This window comes from Strix aluco, chromosome W, assembly GCF_031877795.1.
Source record: "Strix aluco isolate bStrAlu1 chromosome W, bStrAlu1.hap1, whole genome shotgun sequence".
NCBI lineage: Eukaryota > Metazoa > Chordata > Aves > Strigiformes > Strigidae > Strix > Strix aluco.
Window position 1 is genome coordinate 37898093 of NC_133970.1, and position 18685 is coordinate 37916777.

General features: G+C 43.0%; 2 protein-coding genes and 1 pseudogene across 13 annotated transcripts in view; 2 read left to right on the plus strand and 1 right to left on the minus strand.

Moving 5' to 3' along the window:
* The window catches only part of LOC141917586 (E3 SUMO-protein ligase PIAS2-like), a 35628-nt gene extending 29211 nt beyond the window's left edge, over nucleotides 1-6417 (plus strand). For 6 of the 11 annotated variants that reach the window (XM_074810916.1, XM_074810915.1, XM_074810917.1 and 3 more), the window contains 3 exons: nucleotides 898-1037; nucleotides 2815-2852; nucleotides 4368-6417. In XM_074810916.1, the coding sequence (XP_074667017.1) occupies nucleotides 898-1037; nucleotides 2815-2852; nucleotides 4368-4550 (361 nt within the window). In that variant the 3' untranslated portion in view covers nucleotides 4551-6417. The other 5 variants (XR_012621370.1, XM_074810924.1, XM_074810923.1 and 2 more) reach the window with 5 other exon arrangements.
* Nucleotides 1-18685, plus strand: part of LOC141917808 (uncharacterized) — a 730013-nt gene that overhangs the window by 233394 nt on the left and 477934 nt on the right. The gene's annotated exons all lie outside the window — the stretch shown is intronic.
* Nucleotides 5728-18685, minus strand: part of LOC141917611 (elongation factor 2-like) — a 30507-nt pseudogene continuing 17549 nt past the window's right edge.

Genomic DNA, 18685 nt, shown 5'->3' on the forward strand with positions numbered 1-18685 from the left:
TAGCTTATCTCCCGTAAACTATGTTGCCTGAATGCTAGTTCTGGCAAAACTGTGAAGTGTCTTCCGATAGGCAGAAGCAACATAGGCTGAAGTATAAGGTGCTTGAGAAGGGTGGGTCTGAAATCCAAGCTTCTGAAATCAGAAGTAGCATAAATGCAGCTTGTCTAGGGAGGAAGATATGAGTGAATAACGCTGGTGGGCTGGAGGGAGCGATGTGGAGCAGCTGGGAGTGGGACTCTGGGTGTTTCCACCTGACTTGGAGTTTGAAATATTTGATGCACGTGGCTGGTGCCTGAATGCCTGTGGTGTCATCTTTAACAGTGCCACGAAGTAATCAGGCAGAAGGTGAGGATGCAGAAGGGTTTTAACTGGTTGCATGCTCCTGGAGGGCTGAACTTAGCTTGGGCTCAGGCTGTAAGTAAAGATGGGTTTGATATTTAAGTCCCACGTGTGTAATCTGTTCTCCAGGGGCTGAATAAGGGTCAGTTGTGCCCTTGGCATAACAGGTTAGCACCAAAGAACAGTTATGTGGAGAAATTGAAATGAGTGCTCTCCTCCCAGCTCTGGCTACCTACCCTACCAGGGTGCTCTACAGATACAGATTTCCATTTCTGTCTCCGAATAGTAGGATGTTATAAATGACTCCAGCACTGTACTTTGTTTTAATGCCAACTTGCTCTTATGTCACAGCTGCTGTTGAAAGCCAAGGTATGGTCATGTTATTATGAAGACTCTTATGAAAGAGGAAATTAGAGTGGAATACTGTGTAGTGAGTAGCCATGTTATAGTTGTGTTGTAACATAGTGACCTTGTGAATGAGTGTGCACAGCAGTGCATCATTTCTCTTCTGTAACTAACAGCCAGGTTGTTTGTAATTTCCCGTGCTGTTTAAAACAGGGTTCTCATGTATCAGCCATCTACTGTCAGAGTGCCCAGCATGACAACGGTCAATGCTGCTGCTATTCCTCCTTCACTAACAGACTACCCAGTACCATTCCATCATCCACCAATATCCAGTATCTCATCAGACTTACCAGGTAGGTGGTGGCTATTTTTAATGCATATTCTGACAGTCTTATTAATTTGGGGCATGGGCAAAAATTGGAGAATTGATCAACTTTTTTTTTTTAATGGAACAAGACTATATGCAGTATTGCACTGATGTGATGTCTAAACAAGTCCAGTACAGGCTGTCTTTCCAGTTTCAGATTGCACTTCACAACAGTGATGTGAAAAAAATTGCTTCTGGGGGTACAAATTGGCACTCTGTAATGGCAGCCAGAAACACTTCTCGCTATATTCAGTTAGACTTTGTGTAAACATCCGGTTGTTACATGTTGTAGATGTGAAGGAGAGTGGCTGCTTATTTAAGTTATAGACATGTGATGGCACTGACTCATCCCAACTGTAGATATAGAGATGCTAGCTGATTCTAGTGGTGCTCTATCTAGACTGTATGAAAAAGGTTAAGGTGAGCTACAATATGTAAGCTGACCTCTATTGACTTTCTTTACCTAGACATACCCTAAATGCCTATGATGTATTCTTCAACACTGCTGCTAAATATCAGACAAAAGGTGGGGAAACTGTTTTCTATCCTGGCTCCTTGAAAAGCACACTGTATATAGGGACTCTGGGGGTTCTTTTTGCCAGCTGTAACAAACCCAGAGCCCAGGAAATGGTGACAGGTGTCACATTGGTCTCCTGTACTTCCCTCTCCCCCTCCATTGCCTGTCTCCATTTCTCCCCTGCAACATCTCTGGGTTTTTTCCTCTTCTTTCAGCACCAGTTTGGCAATGGGATGGATATCATTCCCCTAGTTTCTCTGTCCATTTTGGTTCCCTTACTGCTCCCTCCATCCACTTCTCCCTTGTTAAGAAATCGGTTGTCTTTCCAAATTAGATAGGAGAGTAAGCTGAGAGAATGGAAGTCTAGAACTGTTGTCTATGTCTATTGACTGAAGTTCTAGAATGTGCAAGAACAAAAAAAGCTGTCAGTTCTGTAAAAGCAGCTGAGCTTAAATCTCTTTCAAAATTTTTCTCTAATGGAGAAGAGGAGAGATGCCACTGGCCAGAACAGATTTGGAGGTGAGGGGAGAGGGAGGGAGTAAGTTTACCATTTCTTTCTGTTGACATAGCAAACATAAGGCCAGTGTTTAGAAACAAAACAAAAAAGGCTGTAATTTCTCATTGGTTTCATAATTTTAAACATCTTGCCTTGAATGCTTACACGCTAATGGTGTATAAGATGGATGCTAGTTGTCACTGCTCTTAGAGGATATACCTTGAACTACTTGTAGTTTCCTCTTCTTCGTTCCTTTTATTTGTCTAGACACAAAACGGGGATGATATTAGAAATGTTTCCTTATTGGCTGCCCATGGGTGGAGGAAGAGACCTGCTGCTTGTTTTTGGACTTGTGCATGTTGTGACTTTACTTCATTCCAGCATCTTTAATGTGATGACACTCTTCATGTCCCAGTTTGGCCAAGTCAGGTACAATATGCAGTGAAACTTGCATTATGAACCAACAGCTCCAAATGGCAACCTCCATCTAAGCAACCACATTGAACCACCCTGCAATACCCAGTGAATAATAAATACATCATTATGTCATTCTCATTCTTAAAAAGCCACTTATACTAGATAACTAGTTTTGCTGCTGCCTGAAGTAGTCATTGAGTGGTGTCAGTGGTATATTCCATTTAGAAACTGTGTAACAATTGCAAAATCTGTTCTATGACCACAAAGAAGTTCCTTAAATTTGTTGTGTATGAATAAAAGAAAGACACATCAATTTATTATCCTTCTTTCTAGGTCTGGATTTTCTTTCACTAATCACAGTTGATTCACAGGTATGTTTCTGAACATAATATAAATCCAGGATAAATCCAGGCACGGAAACTTGCTCTTTGTTGATAGTTTGCCTTTCTAAAGTGGGTATGTGCACAACGCTAACCTGAATACATTCATAGTGTACTTCATGCTCTTAGTTCATACTGTGTATCTGTAGGCCAGGTTAAGCTCTGTAAATATACTTCACTGATTGCTATTTCTGTTGGTTTTGATATTAGGAGGAGATTAAGTTTTAAAGAAAATATCTTCATTAATTTAATGGGCACATGACTGAACACTTTTATAATAAATCTCTCCATGTAACACTTAAACCCCATTGGCTTTGGATTGCATGGAAATTTTGTAGGTCAAAATTAACTAGGTGGTGCTTTTCCTTCCCCAGAAATTTAAACTTTACACCGTTAGGGAGAATGATTCTTACTGTAACTAGACTCTTACACAGACAGACTACAGCCTTGAAATGTGGGGGAATATCAGCTCCCTAAGACAAGAGCATCTGAAGCCAGACCTTCTGTTTCATCTCTCTGTCACTAGAAGACAACAGTAACAGGACTCTGCTGTAGAGTTGACTTTCTGGTGCCTTTAAAAACAAAGGATGAACTTCCTCCTTTTATTTCCACTTGAAAACTCTGTGCAATACTCTGTGCCTGACCTTGATTTGAACTGCCAAAAGTGGGAATAACAGAAGTTTGTTCATGTGGGAGACTGGAAGCAGGTATACTGCTATGAAGTGTCCACTTAGGACAGTTCAAACTGTTCAGGCTCAGTTCCAAACTTATGCCCAAGTTTGGAATCCACAGGGTAAGAGAAAGTAAGGTGTGTTGAACAACGTGTGTGTGTGTGCGCGTGGGGGTGTCTTACATTACTCTCTTCTTTGATACCTGGCAACCTTGTTCTGTTTCTAAATGCTTAGAATGTTCAGTACTGCTTTTAGAAGGCTTGTCTTCCACTTCAGGAAATTTAAATCAACTTAGTAACTTTTCTTAATCAGACTTGATCAGGGCTCATTTATCAATGCTAAAATGTTGAGGGATCTGCATGTATCATTGCAAGTATATACTATGAAAATGTTGATTAGTACAGCTGCTGCCATTTGAGAGGATGAAATTATTCTAACCTCCACTGAAGCAGCAAAAAGCATTACGTTATTTTTCGTGATGAAAGGAGCTTGAAATATGCTATTGTGCCCAGTGGCTGTGGGTGTTTTTGTTTGTGGTAATCACGTAGACATGATAGTGTTTCTTAATGTGCTAGTAAATGTTCAAGCTAACCAGTTAGTAAGAAAAAAAAAAGGGGAGGGGGGAGGAGGATGAGGATGAGGAAGAAGGGCTCATGACTACCATCTTTGCTTGCTTACTTGCTGGTTTGCAGAACTCAGGTTCTTGCTATGCATGTGTTAACGTTTGTTCTGCTTGTAATGTGTTTTGTGCTTGTTGTATGGGAGATGTATCTTTAGAGCATATGTTTCCCTTGTGCAGTTAGTCTCTTCATTCTTTGTTGTTTGTTTCAAGCAGTGCTGTCCTCCTATGTTTTTGGATAGTCTCACCTCAACCTTAACAAGCAGCACACCTGGCAGCATCATCACATCAACCAGTCACCAGGAGAGCAGCATGCATGTTAGCTCATCCAGCAGGAGCGAGGCAGGAGCGATAACCAGCGGCGGAGGCAGTGCTCCTGACATCATCTCACTAGACTGAAACAAGGGGCAGCATGGGACTCCAGGAGAATTGCGCAGAGCTGCTGCTTGTATCTTTGGAACTTTCAGCATCTCGGAAATTATTCTGATATTTATTGAAAGGATTTGCCTTCTGGAAAATGGAGTTAAATTAATCTATACTAGGAACAGAAATGATAGATTTTTTTTTTTTTTTTCCTTGCTTGTTAAATAGCTGGTATAGAAAAGGCCCCATCAGAACATGCTTTTATGCTTTTGGCTTGTTCTGGGGAAACTGACTTTTTGTTGCTGGGTGGATTCCACAAATGGTTCTTAATTTTGTTGTAAAACACAGCAATAATGTAAAAACAAACTTTTGTAATAAAAAAGGCACTTAACCACTCTAGAACAACAACCTAGACAAAGGTGCAGAAGTGTATGCATTAGTGAATTTAATATTTTCACTGGGGCCTGTAATAAACTTCATTTAAGATGATGAAGCTTTGAAATAGCCATGATTTGTGTTGTATGCCTCTTGTTCCCCCCTTCCCCCTTACCTGGGGATGGAGGGGAAGCCTCTGTAAATGGGATTGGGTTGTTTTTTTCTCCTGATCTCATATTTTTCACAACTGCAACAAAATCCTAAGGTGTGACTTCTTCCTCTTAATGTTCTTTGGACTGGGGAGGGGACAAACTATCTATGCAAACCATGCATTACACAATCTCTGTACTGTCATGTCAGAATTAGGATACCTCCCCACCACCAGAAACTCCCAACTATGCGCAGTTGAGTTGTAGTTGAATTTCTGGTTTGCTAACTTTAAAAGGTGATAGAAAAAAAGCCTTTAAACTCAAATTTAGATTATAAAGTCCCTGGTGGCCTTCTTTGAAACTGCCACCCCTCACCAAATGATGAAGTGCGTGCTTTCCATGGCAGCTGTAAGGAGGCAGAATAGGGATTACTTTCTCCAGTGTAGGATTATTTTCTAGAATCTCTTGCTCCTGGCTTCTGTCACCTCAGTAACTGCTGTATTCTGCTTGGGAATACTGCACTCTGACTGGACATGGGGGAGGCTTGGCTTTTTGGAAGAGAAAAGCTGTAGCTGAACAGTGTTCCCGCCTAACTGGAATTATGTGTTTAGGGCTTAACGATGTTTTGTCCCATACTACATGGTCTCCTAGTTGTGGCTTTTTTAATTTGATGGGAGTAACTTCCTGTTTTACTCCTCTGATGAATCTGCTGCTTTGTGTGTACGCAGTGTCTCCTCACACACCTCTAAGGATAACTTCAGCAGTACTGTATGTGGAAGAGGTTACAGACCAGGAAAATCAAGTAATTTCTATAGAGCTGGAATAATGGTATTGTCTATATATGTTGACATAGCAGCTTTTCCAAGTGTTGTGTTTCTGTTGAGTAACCATATTTGAGATTATTCCTTCCCTAATTACTAGCTTTCACTTTTTCCTAATTTTGTGTTCCCTTATTTCTTCAGTCAGCTGTCTTGTGGTTTTTTGCCTTCCATTACTGTTACAGTATTTGAACAAAATACCTGGATAAGAAATATTGAAGCAGGATGTACTGTAACTTGTCTGCCCTGTATTCCCATCTTTAATGCCGCATTACCATTCCTTATTGCCTTTTTTGTATGATCTTTCACATCACTCTTCAATTCACATGTTGGTCTTAATATTGCATCCAGTCTTTCTTCTCCTTATCTGTTGAATTTTTTCTACCTGTTAAGGATCAGTTTTTAGCACGATTTATTTCCAATAAAGCCATGCTGCTCATGAAGTTTTTTCCTAATGGCCAGATCAGTGCTTTCTGCATCACAGTTGCACAGTGACTTGAACTATAAATAGAGTGGGGAAAGAGTGTCCAGAGTAATTCTGAATAAAGTGTTTAAAACTGGTATCTGTTGCTGAAGATGCTGTTTGTACTCTTAATGCTAAACTGAAGCATGACTCAGGCATGTACGTCAGAAAAGTTAAGTAAGTGACGTTTTTAGGATGTGCTCTAAATCATTCATGGTATTATAAAATACAGATGGAATTTTAAGTTAAATATTGTGCCCTGTTTTAGTAGTTGCTTATCAGGGTTGAGGTATGGTTGTGTTCCCCAGCTGTTTTGGGCAGGAGTTTTGCAGCTGCATTTAACTCTAAACCAAGGATTACTACCCTCTCCTGGTTTTTCAGGTAGGTAGCGACGACATTACCAGGAGAAGTCCTAAAGCAATGAAGAGAGATTTCAGGGCCTTGGGGAAACTGGTTAAGGGGTTGGGGGCACAAACTGTGTTCTCCTCCATCCCTTCAGTTGCGGGGATGGATGAAGAAGAATACAGGAGAACTTAACAGGTGAACTTGTGTATCCAAGACTGGTGTTACCGTCAGGGCTTTGGATTTTTCAATCATGGGTTGGTATACAGGGCACTAGACCTTTTGGCATTAGATGGAATGCACCTGTCCCAGAGGGGGAAGAGGATCTTGGGGCAGGAGTTAGCTGGGCTCATTGACAGAGCTTTAAACTAGATTTGAAGGGGGAAGGGGGCAAAACACCAGCCCATCTGAAGTGCATGTATACCAATGCACACAGCATGGGTAACAAACAGGAGGAGCTTGAAGCCATGATGAAACAGGAAAATTATGATGTTGTGGCTATTACAGAAACATGGTGGGATGTCTCCCATGACTGGAGTGCACCTGTTGATGGCTACAAGATCTTTAGGAGGGACAGGAAAGGAAGGAGAGGTGGTAGGGTGGCGCTGTATGTTAGGGACTGTTATGATTGCTTTGAGCACAAGTGTAGTGAAGACAGGGTGGAGTGTCTGCGTTAGAATCAGGGGGAAGGCCAACAGGGCAGATGTTGTAGTAGGAGTCTACTATAGGCCACCCACCCAGGACAGAGAGGTGGATGAAATATTCTATAGGCATTTAGGAGAAATCTCACGATCGCTTGCCCTTGTTCTTGTGGGAGACTTTAACTTCCCAGACATCTGCTGGAAATACAACACAGCAGAGCGGGACCAGTCCCAGAGATTCCTGGAATGTGTGGCAGATAACTTCCTGACGCAGCTGGTGAGTGAACCAAGCAGAGAAGGTGCCCTGCTGGATCTCCTCTTTGTGAACAGAGAAGGACTGGTGGATGATGTGGCGGTTGGAGGACAACTAGGGCACAGCGATCATGAAATAATAGAGTTCTCTATTCTTAGAGAGGCCAAGAGAGGGCTAAGCAGAACTGACATCCTGGAGTTCCAAAGGGCTGACTTTGTCTTGTTTAGGCACTTGCTTGAAAGGATCCCTTGGGAGATGATCCTGAAGGATATAGGGGTCCAGGAAGGCTGGGCACTCTTTAAGAAGGAAGTCTTAATGGCACAGGAACAGGCAGTCCCCAGGTGCTGTAAGAGAAGCCGGCGACAGAGAAGACCACCCTGGCTGAACAGGGAGCTTTGGCTGGAACTCAGGGAGAAAAGGGGAGTTTACAGCCTTTGGAAGAAGGGGCTTGTCACTCACAATGATTACAAAGAGGCTGTGAGGTTATGCAGGGCAGAAATCAGGAGGTCTAAAGCCCATCTGGAAATTACTCTGGCTTCAGCAATCAAGGACAACAAGAAATGTTTCTACAAGTATGTCAGTAGCAAAAGAAAGACCAGGGAGAGTCTCCATCCCCTGCTAGACACAGGAGGAAACATGGTAACAAGTGATGAGGAAAAGGCTGAGGTGCTTAATGCCTTCTTTGCCTCAGTCTTTAATAACAAGACTAGTTGTACTGAGGGAATCCAGCCTCCTCAGCCAGAGGACAGAGACTGGGAGAACGACCCCCCTGCATTCCAGGAGGAGATAGTCAGTGACCTGCTGCATCCCATAGACATACACAAGTCTATGGGACCTGATGGGATACACCCGAGGGTGCTGAAGGAGCTGGCTGGGGTGCTCACCAAGCCGCTTTCCATCATTTACCAGCAGTCCTGGCTGACTGGGGAGGTCCCGACAGATTGGAAATTGGCCAATGTGATGCCCATCTATAAGAAGGGTCAGAAGGATGATCCGGGAAATTACAGGCCTGTCAGCTTGACTTCAGTGCCCGGGAAGCTGATGGAGCAGCTCATCCTGAGTACCATCACACAACACATGCGGGACAACCAGATGATCAGGCCCAGTCAGCATGGGTTTATGAAAGGCAGGTCCTGCTTGACAAACCTGATCTCCTTCTACGACAGGGTGACCTGCTTATTAGATGAGGGAAAGGCTGTGGATGTTGTTTACCTTGACTTCAGTAAGGCCTTTGACACCGTTTCCCACAGCATTCTCCTGGAGAAACTGGCTGCTCGAGGCTTGCATGGGCACACACCCCTAGCAGTGCTACAGGCTTGGGGAGGAGTGGCTGGAGAGCTGCCAGTCAGAGAGGGACCTGGGAGTCTTGATTGACAGCCAGCTGAACATGAGCCAGCAGTGTGCCCAGGTGGCCATGAAGGCCAATGGCATCCTGGCTTGTATCAGAAATAGCGTGGCCAGCAGGGACAGGGAAGGGATCTTACCCCTGTACTTGGCACTGGTGAGGCCATACCTCGATGACTGTGTTCAGTTTTGGGCCCCTCACTACAAATTGAATGACTCGAGCGTGTCCAGAGAAGGGCAACGAAGCTGGTGAAGGGTCTGGAGCACATGTCGTATGAGGAGCATCTGAGGGAACTGGGGTTGTTTAGTCTGGAGAAGAGGAGGCTGAGGGGTGACCTCATCGCCCTCTACAACTGCCTGAAAGGAGGTTGCAGAGAGCTGGGGATGAGTCTCTTTAACCAAGTAACAAGCGATAGGACAAGAGGGAATGGCCTCAAGTTGCACCAGGGAAGGTTTAGACTGGATATTAGGAAGTATTTCTTTCCAGAACGGGTTGTTAGGCGTTGGAATGGGCTGCCCAGGGAGGTGGTGGAGTCCCCATCTGCTGACGCGGAATTTCTGGACACAACTTAGATGATCAATGTGATCAAGTTGATGCCACTTTATTAAAGGCTACACAGCAATTTATACTCTATCTCAAGCTTCACGCGCCGCTATCTTATTGCTAATAGGCTAAAGCTACTTGTTCACACGCCCTTCTGCCCTCTATGATTGGTCCCAGTGTGGTGTCCACGCGCTGCTCTCCCCCCAGGTAGACCCCCTGTTTTCGACATTCCAACATCTTTATCTCTTGGGAAGGAATGTAGTTTCTCAGGCCGTCTCGGCCTTGTTTATGTCCTTGAACACAGCTGCAGCTTGCTGTTACAGTGAGGCCCCTTGGTCTGAATTGCTCACAACATGTTCGTTGTTCTCCAGTGATTCCACACCCATCCCTGGAGGTGTTTAAGAGTAGGGTCGACATAGCACTTAGGGATATGGTGTAGTTGGGAACTGTCAGTGCTAGGTTAACAGTTGGACTAGATGATCGCCAAGGTCCTTTCCAACCTAGATGATTCTGTGATTCTGTGATTCTTGACCCATGAGATCAATGTTGAATGCAAACTTAAGGCATTTGATCCTTACCCCTTTAGGAGAGTGCTAGATTCTCATAGGCTGTGGTGTGAGGCAAGTGGTCAGGTGAACAATGTAGTTGTACACATGGTAGGTAATTATTAGGCTTGTGTGATGTCTAAATCCTTTAAGTCACTTGAGTTTGTGGATGATGTGTACCAAGGGGTTGGAGTACTGCAGTGCAGTCCTTTGCCTTCCCCAAGACACCAAAGAATTGACTTAAACAGGGGTGGGTGGAGAGGGGAGGGGGGGTTGCAACTTAATTGAGGCCTGTACCACTCTAGGCCTGCTTGAAGGAAACCTGTCCATTGTAGCTGTGGTGGTGCAATCCTTACCCCCCCCGCCCCTCTTTGTTGGGCTGCTTGGTGCTAGGTGCGATTCCACCCACATCCCCCGAGCTATACACCAGTCTGTGGAGATAAGGACTGACAATGTTAACGAGCCTGGCTCCTGCCCCTCCCGATTGCTCGGAAATGGTTAAAATGGCCCATCAACTCCTCAGGGCCTGGCACACCTGTGCCTGGGATGTGGTCAAATGGGAACAATAACAGAGTCGCACATTAATCAAATTCTTTTGTAACTGCTGGAAGGCACCAGAAGGCATTTGACAAAAGTCAATTATCTTGGACCCTATAAATGGCGACCACCAGGGAGACCCTTTGAGCTCTCCTGGATCGCAGTGGGCCTGTGACCAGCATCTCCCCTGAGCTGGGACGCCTCTCAGGTACCAAACCCTTAAGGTGTCGTCTGCTCCAGACGGAAGGCCAGGGCGAAGTCCCCCGCTTGAGTCTCAATTATCGCCCGTTGAGGAATGCCAAGGCATTGTGAGTATTTGCTCTAAACTCGAGAGGGAAATTTTCTTTGAGCTAGCTTCTCTTTACTGGTATGTGTGTGTGTGTGTGTGTGGGTACGTACCCTTGTTTCTGTGTGTGTATGTCTGTTCTGTGTTCATTCCACTGAATCCAAACACCTTTGTTTCTGTATGTTTGTCCATTTTGTTATGTGCATGCATGTATATATGTATATATAGGTACCGTTAAGTAAGTTAGTGTGAATCTTGTCATTTTAGAATCTGAATAAGTCGCTTTTCTTTCTTTTAGTATTTCTGAATTATTTTATAATAACAAATTGCTGTTAGTTATTAATAAACCTAGATTTCTTACTAAATATTGCCGTGTCAATACTTTCATCCGTGACAAATTGGCGTAGTCGGCAGGATGACAAGCAAAATCACCAAATACTTACAAAAACACGGTATCCAACCAAATCCCACCTTCCCAGAGGATTGGGCTTATAATAATTGGCACAACTGGGAAGAGGTAGAAAAACAGTTAACTATTGCTCGAGGTGCAACTAAATTTGGAAAAAATAAAGGTATGATTTGTAAAATGTTGGGAGTGTGCCTGGAAGCTGCCTGTCATGAACGAGAGAAAGTTAATCGTAAAATACAAAATTTACAAGATGAGATTACAGGGCACAAATCCACCAATCTGCTGTTATCGATTAAAATAGAGCAGCTGCAACAGCAACTTAAGGAATCCCAATTGAAACAACAAAAACTGGGGGAACGCGTTGAAATGATGCTAATGCAGTCTCCGAACCCCCCTGATATTGTTCAAATCAGAAAATTAATTGTGTCCCCTGAAGACTGGGATGGTAACATTTGGAGTGATACACATAATGACGACTCAGACGAAAATAATTATTTGCAGCCGCCTGAGTCTCCCCCTCTTGCAGTCAGACCAATTATTAAAACAGAGGAAACAACAGGACCTCAGGGTGGTGTGAGAAGTCGCATCAGCAAAACAACCCCTTTTGATCCAATTCAAATAGCTCATTTACAAGATCGTTAGGGCCGTAAGCCTGGAGAAACTGAAACTGAATACCTATGGAGAGTTTCTCTAAACGGGGGAGATAGAATTTTACTAGATGGCAATGAAGCCAGTGGATATTGGGGTCCTGGTGTCTTTTTGGATGCTGGTCCCAACCCCCCGAATGATCCCCACTCACTAACAAGCAGAGTGGCATATTGGGCTGGTGGCATTGATGCCTTAGAGAGAGGAGAACCTCTGTTAATACCTATCAAATCTCTAAATGACCTCTCTGCAGCTTTTACAAAAGCTGCCTGTATTCAAGCCATGCATCAGCGTAAACCTACTGATGTTCCTCTTTCGGCAACTGTAGCTCCTGCTATACTTAAAGTACTGATAAAAGGAGCCCCTGCCATGCTCAAACCTTTTCTCATTGCAAAACGGGATGAGATCCAGAGAGACTTAAATTATAATGAATTGGTAAATCTAACACAAACTATTGGAAATAGTGGGGAAGAAGAATTAGAACCAAGAGTATTACCCACTTGGGCAACTTTAGTACATGAAACTGTAAATCATGCCCGAGAAATGGGATGGGATGAAATTCCCAATGAAACAAAAAATGTAGGTTGCACTGTTAGGCAAATTAAACAATTGCATCAAAATAATTCTCAGGAACAAAAACCCTCTGACCGACAACGTAGGGGTCAGGAGTGGAGAAATGAACTGTGGAAGCAAGCATTGTCACTAGGAATTCCTAGAACCGCGATTCAGAGACAGCCTAGCGGCGTCATTCTGAGTCTGATTCAGGCATTTCAAAAAGGTATCGCTCCAAATGCTCCAACCCCCCCCCTCCCCCCTTCGCCAGCTCCCAGAGAACAAAAAGATAACCCTTTCCTCCCTCAAGAGGATCAGTTGCAAAGCACAGGATCAAAAAACTGATAAGGTCCGGACGGCAACTGGGCCTGCCAGTCCGGCAAGTAGAAGCTTATCAGTGGATAAATGAGAACGGCCCTTACATTTTAATTCCAGTTGGTCCTCAAAATCAATTAATAAAATTTTTGATTGATACTGGTGCACAAATTTCAATAATTACACAGCGAGATGCCAATAAGCTAGGCATACGACCTGGCCGGCGAAAGGTTAAAATTACCGGAGTCACAGGAATTAGCACTGTGTGCCAGACAGCAAAAGTTAATTTACTGCTCCCTGGCGAAAAACGTGTAACATCTCTTCGCTTTGCGATCAAGGAGCATTATGAAAATATCCTGGGTTTTGATGCACTGAACGGCCGGACCTGGCGTTTGCCAGACGGTAGTCTGTGGTCTTTTGGTTCAATTGCCAACCCCAGCCATAATAAAAATCAACAAACTGCCACAGTGCGTGTACTCCGTGCAGCTCCAGCACTTCCCGAATCAAAAATTACTAATGTCCCACAGTATCCAATTTCTGCTACAGCACGAACTGGAATTTCTGAAGTAATTGCGGACTTAGAAAAACGGCAGATTATTTCCCGAACTCACTCCCCATACAATTCTCCTGTCTGGCCAGTCCGCAAACCAGATGGGAGGTGGCGTTTAACAGTCGATTATCGGCGTTTAAATGCCAGTACAGCCCCATTGACAGCGGCAGTTCCCAACATTGCAGCTTTAACTGCTACACTGCAAGCCGCTGCACATCCTTGGATGGCAGTGCTAGATGTAAAAGACATGTTTTTCATGGTCCCTTTAAGGGAAAAAGATAAAGAAAAATTCGCATTCACATGGGAAGGTATCCAATATACCTTTAACAGGCTCCCACAGGGATATAAACACTCACCCACAATTGCCCATGCTGCACTTGCTGAACTTTTACAGACAGTTTCACTCCCTGCAGATGTAAAACTGTATCAGTATATAGATGATATTCTAATCGGAGGACCCTCTCCTGACAAGGTGGGAGAAGTGGCAGCAACAGTTTGGCAAACATTGCATGAAGCAAAAATTGAAATTCCACCTGAAAAATGTCAGGGACCAAGTAAAGAAGTAAAATTCCTGGGCACTTGGTGGATTGCTGGAAGTGCAGCAATCCCACCAGATACTCTAAATAAAATAGAACAATCAGAAATGCCCCAATCTAAAAAAGAATTACAACAGCTAATGGGCACTTTAGGATATTGGAGAAAACATGTACCTGGATTCTCCATCATTGCCCGCCCACTTTATTCACTTTTACGAAAAGGAAAATCGTGGAGATGGGATTCAGAACATGAAGAAGCAATTAAAACTCTAATACTGGAATTAAAAACATATCAATCCCTAGGACCTGTTCATCCTCGTGACCCTATTATAGCAGAATGGGGTTTTGCAGAACATGGTACTTATTGTAACTTATTTCAGATCGGCCCTGATGGGCCAAAGAGACCTTTACTGTTTAGCTCAACTGCATTTAAAGAGACTGAACAAAGATACTCAGAGTGGGAAAAGGGTCTTTTGTCTCTAGTCCGTGCAGTTAAACAAGTTGAGAAAATACGTCAAGAACAAGCTGTTCAGACCAGAGGTCCCTTTAATTTATTAGACACAATCCTAAAAGGGACTGCTCCCCCAGAGGGAATTGCACAAAAACCTACAATTAGGAAATGGTATGCCTATCTAGTGGGTGTGGCAGATGAAATGCAATTAAGTGAAGGACACACAAAAGTTTCTAAATTGCAAATGCCTATTAATACTGACCCCCTAGCATTACAACAACCATTCAAACCTTCACCAATTTTAGATGCACCTCCCTTCACTGAAGATTCACCAACCGAGGGTGTCTGGTTTTCTGATGCCTCGGCAAAAAGAGTGGATGGTAAATGGCAATATAAAGCTGTTGCATTAGAAATCAAAACAGGCAAACAAGTTATTGAAGAGGGTGAAGGCAGTGCTCAAGTAGGAGAGTTAAGAGCAGTTGTTTTGGCAGCACAAAATGAAGCAAAAGCCATTTATGTAGACTCTTATGCTGTCTGGGCAGGTGCCACACAGTGGCTTTGTCAATGGGAAGCCTTAAACTGGGAGATAAATAAATCACCAATCTGGAGAACTGAAGACTGGCAATTACTATTAACCATAGCCAGAAAAACACCATTCCAAATAGGATGGGTAAAAGCTCATGCTAATGACCATAAACCAGCTACAAATTGGAACCAAAGGGTGGATGAATTGACAAAAATTAGGAAAATAGACATTGAAGATTCCTCAGACCCCACATGGTATCGACTGGGAGAATGGTTACATCAAAAATTAGGCCACACAGGTCGAGAAGCACTTTACTTTTCAGCCCAAAGCCGGGGATGGCCTCTCAGTAGGAAAACATGTGAAACCATCCTCACTGAGTGCCCCCAGTGTAAATTAAAATTGCAGATGGACCACCCTGCCAAAGCACCACCTTTACACATTAAAGAGGGGAAAACTTTGTGGTCTACTTGGCAAATTGATTACATTGGTCCTTTAAAATCCTCTGCTGGGTACAAATATATCTTAACAGGTGTAGAAATAATATCTGGACTCCTTACAGCTACCAAGTGCCAAAAGGCTAATGCACAGAATACTATCCGAGGCCTTTCCTCATGGTTCTCAATTCTACCTGTCCCTGATTCTATCCAGAGTGACAATGGCTCACACTTTACTAGTAAAGAAGTACAGGAATGGGCAAAGCAAAAAGAAATAAAGTGGGTATTTCACACACCTTATTACCCACAATCTAATGGTATAGTTGAACGAGCCAATGGACTGCTGAAAAAATATCTTAAACCACATGAAGGACAATGGGACAGACGTCTTTCTGAAATTTTACAGCAGTTAAATAATCGGTATGGTCCCTATGGAAGTCCAATTACTCGAGCCTTCTTAACACTTTCTTCAGAAACAAACCTAAATAATGAGCACACCTGGTCCTCAATGAAAGCAGGACAGCCTGTGATGGCAAAAATACCATCTGTAGGAACAATACCAGTAATCCTGGTCAAACCGCGAGGATTTCTAGCATGGGATGCTATTGACAATAATGGAATAAAACATAAAATTAGTACTAGATGGATTTATCCAGTATCCTAAGGGGTAACCTGTTCGGCCTCCCCCCACCGAGACAGTTCTCTTTCCTTTCCTTTTCAGAAATAACTAACTCCACCAACGACACCGTGGAAGCAGACAACACGCCCAGCAAGTCCACCAGTAGCACTGTGGGAACAACCCTCATCTTTAATATGAGGCTCTTCACAACATTGCGCCTACCTTTTCTCTCCCTCACCATCACACATCGATTGCTGCAACAACGGTGGCTATACGCTTCTTCTCTCCTTCTTTTCCTGTTCATGAGAGTTGATACACTTACAATGGCTCACACATCAAATCCTTGGGATCTTGCATTACTAAGATACACTGGAAGCACCAAAACACTACGAGAAAAGGCCAGTCTAAATCTTGCTATTCTAGTTCTACATGAAAATGAAATATACGCAAAGAATGAATGGGGATGGGATAACTCTCAGCAAATGGCTCAACTTCAAGCCACAACCGGAGAGAGAATACAAATTGGATGCCGAGTGGTTGATGGACCTACTTACCGTAGGCCAACAGAAATCAAAATATTTTACACTGATTTTACTAAACCAGAAAACAACAACAATGATTGCTATAAAATAACAGAACCAAATTTAGACTGTTGGTACAATTTTACCTTTTCTAAACCTGTAATTGCATTTTGTATGTGGGGCCATAGAGACACAGAACTATTATTTGATTTCACGATTAGCACACGTAGTATGTGGAGCCTGTGCGCAACAGGATGGCCATGGACCCATGCTCATATAGGCTATAATGGACATGCACCCCAAACTCATCTTGCTGAATCCCTAAATTTGTCTGTAGTAGCCTTACGCAATAATTTTGCCTTCCAAAAATGGGTTATAAAAACTGAAGATAAAGATTGGCAAATTCCATACCTGAAAGGGACAAGTGGAGACACTATTTCAATAGGATGCCGAATTGAAAATCACACTCAATGTACAACAGCTTCACATATTATTGTAGATTACACTGGAAGAAGGCATAGGCATGGCCCTGATAACACACACACCCATACCTGTCATTTTGGGTATGAATGTTGGTACAATTTTACTATATTCCACTCAGCACTCATAACATGCATTTCGGCAGACCTCAAGTCTCATTCCAGGTTGGCTCTCCAGTTCAAAATTGAAATCCAACAGCCATCCGTACCAACTCGACCTCCTATTAAATTGTCCCCTCGCATTTATACTACTGGTCCTTATATAATTAAAAATATAGGACAACAACAAGTCCTCTTTAACCCCAGCTGGTCTCTAAAAAGAGTGGAGCTAGCGCTACAAATCGATGTGTCAGAAATTAAACCAGACTGTTCTGCCTTTTTAAGAGTCGCCCACACTGGCTGGTCAGCATGGTTACATGGACGATCTCTAAAACAATCCCAGCGTACACAACGGGACGCCACTGGGTTATTGGGAACAGGATTAGGAATACTAAACACCATAGATGCTGAAGTTCTAGTGAACAAATTAACTGCTACTACCGAAGACCTGATCAAATTGGAACACCCACTAAAATCATCTTTATCAGCCTTAGGAGCAAGTCAATGGCTTCTATCAGACATTTTGCCTCACTGGGAACGAATTGAAGAAAACGATCATCAATTAATTGCAAAAGCTCTCGGAGCAACCCAAAGTAATACGTCTCTTGCCTTGAGTTGTATCCAAGCACAATTGTGGATACAGTCTATAGTAGCAGCTATTATTAGAGAAGGAGAAGGAGGAACCCTACCCACTGAAATCCGTAAATTGATCTGGGACAACGCCTCAGAATTTGAAAGGGAATTTCAATCATGGTGGCAATTGGTCAACTTTACTCACTACACTGAAGGTGATAAGATTATTGCATTTGTCCTCACCATACGCAATGCTTCAGTGTACAACATATACCCAATCCTTGCATTAGGACTAAATCACAATGGAAACGTACTCTATCCCTTAGAGCATAAAGTGTGGGCCCACCAGAAGGAGGGGAAATGGCAAACAATTGATGTAAATGCATGTACTGTGCGAGAACAACGAGGCTTCATTTGTGAAGGAAATACTCTTGAGGCTCAAGACATTTGTCTTGATACTGAACAAAACATTTGTCACTTTGAGATCCACCCAAACGAAACCCCTGAAACCGTAGTCATATATGTTGGAAAGGGATGTGTTTGCATGCGAACACGATGTGATTCCTTATTAATAGATGGTACTGTCCATAACATAACCAATAAGTCCAATCTATGTGTGTGTAACTTTTCTGTAATTATTGGCTGTGATTTTCATTTCTCTGTACCAATAACTACCTATGATGACTTATCTTTCAATTATATGCTATATCACGAGTTGCAACCTACACCTATTGGGATGAGCCTAACCATAATTGAACAACTCCTCCAACATCCTGACTTAATCGACCTCCTGCAACAAGCACAGAAAACTGGACAAAAGACTCTTATCACGGTCCAACATGATATAGAAGAAATACATCAGGTGTTAACAAGAGTCAAAAGGGATGGAGAACATCAGTGGTGGGAAAGCTTATTTGGATGGTCACCAACCGCAACTGGACTGTTTAATTCTATGTTCCACCCGGTCATGATCTTCTTAATTCTAATTCTAATATGTTTACTGCTCATAATTGTATTGTATATTAAGGTTTGGAGGATGGTTAAACAGATTACTCAGTTACAGAAGTATCCCCGTGTGTACACCATCCCAAAATAACTTTTTGAAGCTAATCAAACACAAAATTTCCTTCAACTGTGATTGGATTATGGCATCCTCTGTTTATAG